Genomic DNA, 9,362 nt, shown 5'->3' with positions numbered 1-9,362 from the left:
GACCAATCAAAGGTTGGTAATGCGTATAATCAATTTTAACTTCACGTCGTTGTCGTCGTTGTCGTCGTCGTTCTGTCGTGTCGTCAAACGTCACGCGCAATCTCAACTTTTTCGTTAATTATATTATTTGTATAAGTTTCATTTGGATTTGATAATAACGAAAGAAGAAAGGTTAATAGGATCATTTCAAATAAGCGCGTGACATATCGCGGTATGATCGAAATCGAGCGAATCGAGAGTATGAGATTCGAATCGAATGACGCCAAATCGATCCACCGTGTTAAAGAAAGTGGCGAAGATCTCAAATCGGTACGTGCTTTTTTATTATTATTTTAAAAATAAAAATATATTTCTCAATAATTTCATTAAGTGTCAGAATTATGAAGTATGAAAATATATAACATTATTAATTTTTTTTTTATTTTTTTTTATTAAATTTGGCTTGTTTAATAGTACGCATCCATATAGTACATTTATCGCGCGTTCTAAACTTCAATTTTATTTCAGGAACACCATCGTCGATAACAACGATAGTTCATCTTAATAAAGATAAAACGCTTTTTTCTATGGGCCTATGATCGATGATAAAAAAGGACAAGAAATACATTATTTTTCTTTACAATCGGATACATAAATGTTTCGTTGGAGAAACATACAATAAAAAGGATCATAAAGTTTCATTCATCATTAAGGACATCGAATTTTCATGAAAAGGTAACTTCACGAGATTCATTCGAGATTCAAAAATCGAGATAAGTAATCGATTATCGTATAATCGAATATTAAAAACAATAGGTATTCGTTTATCTTAACAGCGACGCGTAGCGTCAATATCAGAAAACACAAAACACACTTCTCCCATATGTTTTTAATCGGTCATTCGAATAATAATAAATCTACATATATATCGCCAGACATTTTTGCAAATAAAATCATCAAATCAACTGTATAAATAAAGATAAAATTCACGCGCTAGTATTTCAACATTATTATTTACTTTTTGTCTTTCTTTCTTTTTGACATATTATCAAAAATATAACGTTCTTTTTCAGTTATTCATAAGATAATATTCATTGAATATTATTTCTAATTATAATTAGTGATTATTTATATTTTTACGTAATGATAGCATGATCAAAGGTTATAAAAAAATAAGATATGCTTTCGATTGAGAAATGTGTATATAAATATATATATATGTATACATACATAAACAAGTTTATTAGAATGATCTTACGTTAGAATGGAAAATGAGTGTAGTTATAGAGTGGGAGAGGGACAGAGATAGAATAAGATAGAAAGAGAAAGAAAGTGAAAAAGAGACAGAGACAATGTGAAGGCAGAATACGTTATGGTGGCGTAGCCATTGGGCGTTGCTCTTTAGTACCTGTTGACCGTTCGCACAATATTTGCTTATTCACGTTAATATTTATATTTAAATTAAATTAACTAATAATATAATAGATACGTTTAATCATCGATCCAAATGAAAATCATGAAACGACACGGTAAGATTAATCTGTCATTTTGGATTCTACAGATAAGATTGATTGATAATGATCATTTGTTATTGTTGTTGTTTTTTTTTTAAATAACTCTTACTTAGATTATAGATTTATTTAATATCTTTATGCACGTTAGATTAAATACAAACTCTGTCAGATTTAATTGCATTTTATTTTTTCATATGAAATTAATGGGAAATTTGATTTGATATTGTTGATAATGTTGATTAATTACAAGTGAAAGTAGTTTCATTTTGTTAAATCAATGATAATTTGGAGGATGAAGAAAATGATTTCTTGAATGTTTGTTTATTTTTATTTTTAGTTTCTTTGGTCTCACTCGGTAAATATTAGGAATGTGCATCGTTGAAATAAAATCCCTATGACTCATTCCTTTGACAGTCGCGTGCAATGTGTCAATTAGAAACTGATCTGTTTTTAATGTTCTTATCACATTGTTGACCGGTCAAGAATTTATTCTTGTTTGCATAATGCATCCATAATGCATGAAAATTATGTAATTATGAAATAATTATCAAATCTTTTATTAACTTTTGTTTATCACCTTTTCGGTAGTAACACGCTTACCACACCCGGGTCCAAAGGACCTTTAATACTTATATAATACTTTAATACTTATTTAAAAACACTATATAGGTTTTATAGCTTTAAATTAAATTTAAATATGTTTAAAAAAATTACCATAATTGAACAATTGAGATAAATGACTCAAGTTGCAAAAAAGGTCGTCTGGGTCCTTTGGACCAAGTGTGATAAGCAAAAGTTAAGTCGTTATTGTAATATTGTTTGAGATTTATTTTTATATTAATGAACTTGAAATATTTCAAATAACAATTTATATTTTGTAATTATTAAATGATCATCTTTATTTCTTTTTTGGATTTAACAATCGATCAACAATGTGTTATCAAAAAAAAAAAAAAGAATTGAATAACAAAACGATGAAATAATCATTTGTTTAATAAGATTGTTATCATTTACATTAATATTATTTTGTTATTTTTCAGTGATAAGTAATGGGAAAAAGTGAGGAGAGAAACGACACTACGGTGCAGGTGAACGAGTCGAATTTCTTAACGAAAAATTCGAGTGAAGCTAGTAAAATGTTGGAGGCTGCACTATTACAAATGGATGGAATAATATCTGGTAATAATCTTTTAAAATTATACATAAGATATTATCTAATTTTCCTTTTTTTTTCTTAATAATTTTACAAGAATAACATAGAGTTAATCAACGAATTTCTAATTTTTCAAATGAACATTATTTTTAATTCTATTTATTGAATTGTAGGAGCGTGTGCAGAAGGCGTCGTCGAAGGGAACAACACAGAATGGAAGGATTCCGTGAAAGAAGCAACAAGAAATCTCGTAGCAGCGATAAAAAGTGCACCTACACCACCTCCCCCGCCGGATGCAAGCACCATTGAAATTTTCATGCAGTGGATGCAGCCGGTAAGAAGAAGTCATCGTTATCATCTCAATGTTTACTTTCAGCAGCAGCAGCAATAGTAGTAGTAGTAGTAGTAGTAATAACAGCAATAATAACATTAGTAGTAGCTGACACGTTCTGATGTGATTGCAAATTCAAAAAGGAAAAGTTCAGTACCTTAAACAATAGAAGGGAAAACGATGATACATGTCTCTTTCTCTCTTCTTATATATTATTCTCTTTTTTACGTTATCGTTGTTATTATTAATGGCCCATTTCCGGATATACTTATCTTTCGCAATCAGCGCAGATGTCAATGAAAACACGTGGTGCGCATATCCGGACTGATTTCCGGCACGCGCACGTCTCTTTCTACGCACGTGTTACATGTGCTGTGTTTATCCCAGTCAAATGCTTCTCACGTATGTTAGTCTACATCCGGATGTTCTTAGTAGAAGAGACATGCTACTAACGATCTATGATGATACGTGTTTTGTTTATTTTGTAAACAAGAACGTCATATGTAGACATTTTTTTTTTTATATATATATAACTAGGGATGCCTCGCCACACTTTGCTGTGGCTCACAATTAGTCCGATACACACGTCTTTAAGTCATAATTCGCAATAAAATAATATTGCGAATTATAAATTGAGATATAAACAATCCTATCTTTCAAGTTGGATGAAACTGCACACAGTGTGGAAAATTTTATTCAAATCAGTTCAGTAGTTTAGGAGTTCATTGTGGATAAACAACGTGACACGTAATTTATATATTATAATAATTTAATATTTTTATCAAAGGCTGTGATTCAGGTTCATCCTTTCATTGATTAATTTTATACCAAGAGAAATACGTATCTTTCAGGTGCATCCATTCAAAAAAACCATAAAGAGTATAGTTCTTAATCGAACCCCTTCATACAGATATCGTTGATTGATAATATACATGTGTTATCCCTCACATTGTTCACCACTTATATATGTATTTATCTTCATCCTTGATCTCTCATCATTATTGAGAAGAAGGGGCAGCGATCCCGACTAATAAAGAGGGAGAATACACTTGCTCTATTTATAAGTTACAATCTCTCTTTCTTTCTTTCTCTTACTCTTCTTCTTCTTCTTCTTCTTCGTCTTCTTCTTCTTCGTTTTCGTCTTCGTCTTCTTCCTCCTCACCACGATAAATTTTGTGATGTTAAATTTAGTTTCGATGTAGACGAAGTTGAGCTTAGCATATGAGACTGAGTTTCATCTATATTCAATGTGCCGAATAATTTGAAAATTTTCAACCGATATAAAATACTTTCGTCAAAAGTTCTAGACCAGTTATTTTATTCGTTATTTCATTCTTTGTTTGTTTTTTTTTTTTCATACTCTAAAAAGTTTCTAAATACTTGTAGAGAAGTTTCTTTTTTTCAATATTATTTTCTCGTGTTTTATGTGACATACATTTATGCATGATTATTCAGTTCAAGAGTTTAGATTATACGTTTCAATAATGTGGTGCAATCATGATATTTTAAAAGAAGATGTTATTTTTCTAAAAAATGGATAATACGTGGAATAATTATTCTAAAGAATTTAAGAATTTAATTGCTACCATGGAAGAAGATAATAAACTACATAGAAAAGGTCTTTAATTTATGTATTTTTCACAAGTATTATATTTATTCTTATTTCGTTTTTTTTCTTTTATATGATTTAGTTAAATAATTACTAATAGTCATTAATTTCTTTACGATGATACGAATGATACAAAAATAAAATCTTTATCAGTTAAGTAGAAACACTTGGTACTAAATATAGATTAACTGATTTTAGAAGAGAAATTTGAAGAGTAAACCATTCAGTAGTCTTATCTTATGTTAGTAATAGTAAAAACAGTCGTTCGAATTTAATTTAGATTCACAGTCGGATTCGTCAGATGCTGCTTCAACTATAAAACACTGGGATAGTCAATGGACACCCTCAGAAGGATATGATTCTTCTGAAACATCTAATTCAGGTTGTGGTGAGGATTATACTGAAGATTATCAACACAGAATAGCAATTGATCCTTCTAGATTTGTTGAAGATTGTCATAGTGGTTGTAGGTCTCAAACTTGTCTTTGTCAGGTATTATTTGGAAGAATATATTTTATGATATTGTTGTGTTCGTATCTGATATCAACATTTCATTTTCACAAATTAACGTGTACTTGTAATATCACACTTTAGGGTTGTCTATTCGAATACAATAGGATGATAAATCTTCAAGGGAGTGTGTCCAATATTTGTGGAACACCAATAACTAAAACTAATCCAAATCATTTATCAACGATTCCATCTTTGTATAGTACACCATGTCCAAGGTTTATGCGTTTGTTAATTTTTTGACAATATATAAAATAGTAGAACATGCAAAACTAATTTCGTAATGATCTATTTATGTAAATTAGTATCCAGAGTGAGCTGCCACGTCATTATAACAAGGATCATCTTCCTTTAAATTGCAATTGTCATGCAATGTATCCTTGTCATATGCAACAAATTTCATTGCCTTTGAAGGAATGTCATTTACATTCCAGTGACAAAACAAATAGCACTACTTCTCTTTCTGGAAATTCAGTAGGTCGTTCTGGTGCTGGTTCATTGGATAGAAGAAGACGAAGATTTAAAAGTAAAACTGATCATAATCAGAGGACTAAATCCCATAGTGATTTAATATGCTGCCCTAAAGATAGACCACATTACTGTTCTTTACAGCAATTTCAATGTGGCAATAATCCACACATGTATAACTACTATAATAAAACTGAGGTATATGAAATGCACTAAAGAATTCATAATTAATAACAAATTGTTGTTTCATTTCAAGAATGAAGAGTATCAAATTATTTCTAAAATTTTAATGTGTTTGTTTTCTATTCATAGGAACGTCTTCAAAAATTAGAAAATGAACGTGGTGCACTTCACATGGAGGTATCAGTTCTATCAGAGCAAGTCGATGCACAATCTAGCAAAATTCAAGAATTGGAAAATATGCTTAAAGAAAAAAAGCATTCTCTCAGACAAATGGAAGAAGCTTTACAAGAGGTTAAATATTATATTTTATTTAATTTTAATTTACATGTGAAATTTAGTAATGCAACTTTAATGTTTTTTTATTATTATTATTATTATTATTATTATTTTAAAGGAAGTGTTATCAAGAAGTGCATTGGAGACAGAAAAACTCGAGCTTCTTAGTTCTCTTTCCGAACTGAAACTCAAACAGGCTAGCTTAGAATATGAAAATTTAACATTAAGAAAAACAAGTTCATCATTATCCAATGTAAGTATTGTAATTAAAGATTATTTATTTATATATTTGTCTTAAGTATAAATTTACAGTTAATTTTTTTTTTTTTTATATATATATATAGGGGGAGAGATTCAGTAGACATGCCGGTCAATATAGCAGTCTTCCAAGGCCACCAACATCTTCAAAGAAAGGAGTAGCGTTTGGTAAGGTTTCCAATTTAATCTCTGGGGAACACACAACAGTACCATTGGCTGTTAGAGGAATTTCTGCGAGATGTCTATCAGCTCCTATTCTAGGTTCTTAAATGAATCTTTACTTAAGCATGCTTATGTCATGTTTGCTTGTTTCTAAAAACCCAAATTTGTTTAATAACCACATGTTGAACATAGGAGAACTCAATTATTAAAATATAAGCCCAATAGTAATATATTTCAATGTTAAAATGATAATGCCATAAACCAAGATGGTACTTTAAAATATAATATTAAAATGAAATAAATATATATTTCTGTTATTTTGTTTTATTTGTATTCAGCGGAAGAAGAAAAAACGGTAATTGGAGAGTCAAGTTTTCAACCAGAATCAACACCACCAAAGCCCCTTGCAGAATTGTCTATACAAGAAGTTGGTGATTGGTTATCCCGTATTGGTCTGGAATGTTATACAGCAGAATTAAAACGATGGGGTGCTACCGGTGTAAAATTAGTTGATGCAACACCAAATCAAATTGAAAAGGAACTTGATATCAAAAATGTATTACACAGAAAGAAATTATTATATGCAATTGAATCTGAGAGATCTAATGCAGAGGGTTTTCTTGGTTCGGAGAAGGTTGTGTAAATAATGTTTTGATTAATTACTTTTCATGTATTTGATGTATTTTTCATAAATATTGTTGATTTTCATTGTAGATGGACAGTGCTGCGGTATTACGATGGTTAGATGATATTGGATTACCCCAACATAAAGAAGCTTTTCATAATGCCAAAGTTGATGGTAGAGTATTACATAGATTAACAACAGAAGACTTATTGAATCTCGGAGTGACAGCTCAGTTACATGCAGCTAGTTTACGACGAGGAATTCAGGTAATATTAAGTTTAATAACAAAAGTGATAATAAATTAACATTGTATTTTGTGTGCAATATAATTATAGATTTTGAGGGAATTGAATTTTGAATTTGATAATTTGGAGAGAAGAGCAGCAAGTGGGAACGGTGCAGATGGAAGTAACGTTACATTATGGACTAATCACAGAGTAATGGATTGGTTAAGAGTAGTTGACCTAGCAGAATATGCACCCAATATGAGAGGCTCAGGAGTGCATGGTGGATTAATGATCCATGAAGGTCGTTTCACATCAGAGTTGTTAGCAACCATATTAAGCATTCCACCTTCAAAAACTTTATTAAGAAGGCATCTGACAACTCACTTTAATCAAATTCTTGGTAGAGAAGTTGTGCAGCATAAAAGAGAGATGGAAAGTACACTTGGATTCGTACCTCTAACTCTTACGGCTAGATTGAAGGTTGATATATATCAATTATAGTATTAAAAAAAGCAAATTATATTATATGGGAAACATATATTATTATTATTATTATGGTATTATTACAGGCACCAAAGAAGTCTCAGTTCACGTTGAAACGTAAAAAGAGTAAAAACGAAGTGGATTATGGAAATCTGGTTTGTCCTTTGGAAACATCACCACCAGGTACACCATCAACATCTTCGTCAACACCGGGCAGTCCTAATTTGAACTCACCTTCATTCTAACCACATTCACAGATTCATTCAAGCAGTCATCTTAACTAACTCGTAAGTCTAACTCGACTAATATTTCAATATCGCATTGCTTCTTATGATTCAATTTATAAAGGTGCAGGTATTATGTTGTTTTTCTTATTTATAGGAACAAACAAGTTGTATAATTGATTATTGGGCATAGTTGTCTTTATCAAATTCCTTATTTCTTTCAAAGTAATCTATTACTATTCTTTTCTGTTTTACTATTTACTAAATATTTCGCTTGTATTTTATTTTGACTATTTTTAACACATTGCCAGCCGGCAACCTAAGAAACATTTAAAGACTGAGCACCGGCAACGTATCGGCCACTTAAACCCCAAACGCCCCAGCCTTATTCGCTTGTTTCTCTGATCACTGAATAGTCAAAACAATAGCAAGTAAATACAAATCGATGTGTAAGACACTCATATACCAGCAAAAAACAAAAATCCACATCATCGTGGGGCAGCTTACTCAAACGACACAGTCTCAGAAATCCGCGTTTTCGTGGGGCCGGAATTCTGTCAATGTGTTAATATTACCCTTTTTAGGTTTGCTTATTAATTTCTGCATATAATTCATCTCATCATATCTACATGATTAAAATTAAAAAAATGATTTCTACATTTCTAAAAATTGATGATTATTTTCAGATCTAGAGGATACCGGACAAAAGAAAGTAATTGGTTGTATATGAGGAGAAAATTAACGTAACATTTATTTTCTACAATGAATATTATATTATAGGCAATTATTTCATTTTTATACCAAAAAAAAAAAAAACAAAAATTTGTGCTTTTATTAAAATTTGACTTACAGACAATTTATTAGCAAAGAGAATGGTGATATAAAAAAACATAAAATAATGTAAATCACGGATAAACAAACGGGGACCATTTTTTTTGTTTTTAACGAAACGAACGTATATTAACAATTTTTCTAATCAAAATAAAATAACAGGACAGTATAATAGGTGCCTTGCTATGTATAACGTGTTTAGATTATGTCATGTATTTTTCAATACAGATTTGTAATAACCTTATCAAAATATTAATAATAATAATAATTGTTCAATAATAAATGATTGACGCGCTACAAAATTTCTATTTTCATATATATATATATATACAGTAAAATAATTCGTGCATATTATATATACATACGTAGACTTGATTAATTTGTTATTAGAAATAATGATATAATATAATTAATTTAATTGTTAGTATAGATTTTTTTTCGATACTTTTGTATTATAAATAATACATGTATATCGAAAAAATATTTTACTAAAAAAGAAGAAAAAAAACAACAACAACAACAACGAAAC

The 9,362-nt window shown here is 30.0% G+C and overlaps 1 protein-coding gene across 3 annotated transcripts; it reads left to right on the top strand.

The window, feature by feature from the left end:
- The first annotated feature begins 73 nt into the window (after positions 1–73).
- On the top strand, positions 74–9,262 carry Liprin-beta (liprin-beta 1). Of its 3 annotated transcripts, none has more exons than XM_015333170.2 (12): positions 74–309; positions 508–714; positions 2,534–2,672; positions 2,820–2,980; positions 5,877–6,038; positions 6,142–6,276; positions 6,368–6,542; positions 6,782–7,077; positions 7,158–7,334; positions 7,404–7,775; positions 7,865–8,065; positions 8,689–9,262. In XM_015333170.2, exons 3-11 carry the CDS (start codon positions 2,543–2,545, stop codon positions 8,021–8,023), a joined length of 1,767 nt encoding a protein of 588 aa, XP_015188656.2. In that variant the 5' UTR covers positions 74–309; positions 508–714; positions 2,534–2,542; the 3' UTR covers positions 8,024–8,065; positions 8,689–9,262. The 3 variants fall into 3 exon arrangements, with proteins under 3 accessions (XP_015188656.2, XP_015188657.2, XP_015188654.2); XM_015333168.2 differs by lacking the exons at positions 74–309; positions 508–714; positions 2,534–2,672; positions 2,820–2,980 and adding exons at positions 3,038–4,595; positions 4,867–5,078; positions 5,181–5,314; positions 5,402–5,762; XM_015333171.2 differs by lacking the exons at positions 74–309; positions 508–714 and adding an exon at positions 808–1,508.
- Positions 9,263–9,362: the final 100 nt, after the last annotated feature.

This window comes from Polistes dominula, unplaced genomic scaffold (genome assembly GCF_049000335.1).
Source record: "Polistes dominula isolate Pdom_NZ unplaced genomic scaffold, Pdom_raw_medaka scaffold_35, whole genome shotgun sequence".
In the NCBI taxonomy this organism is placed as follows: Eukaryota; Metazoa; Arthropoda; class Insecta; order Hymenoptera; family Vespidae; genus Polistes; species Polistes dominula.
This window is presented reverse-complemented; position numbering and strand designations above follow the sequence as displayed.

What these genes read in the sequence shown, in the direction of transcription:
- Liprin-beta (XM_015333168.2), top strand. Translation starts at nt 4,511, where the DNA reads ATGGATAATACGTGGAATAATTATTCTAAAGAATTTAAGAATTTAATT. An exon ending in TAATAAACTACATAGAAAAG is followed by an intron (nt 4,596 to 4,866) that starts GTCTTTAATTTA and finishes AATTTAATTTAG; the next exon opens with ATTCACAGTCGGATTCGTCA. An exon ending in GTTTTCTTGGTTCGGAGAAG is followed by an intron (nt 7,078 to 7,157) that starts GTTGTGTAAATA and finishes TTTTCATTGTAG; the next exon opens with ATGGACAGTGCTGCGGTATT.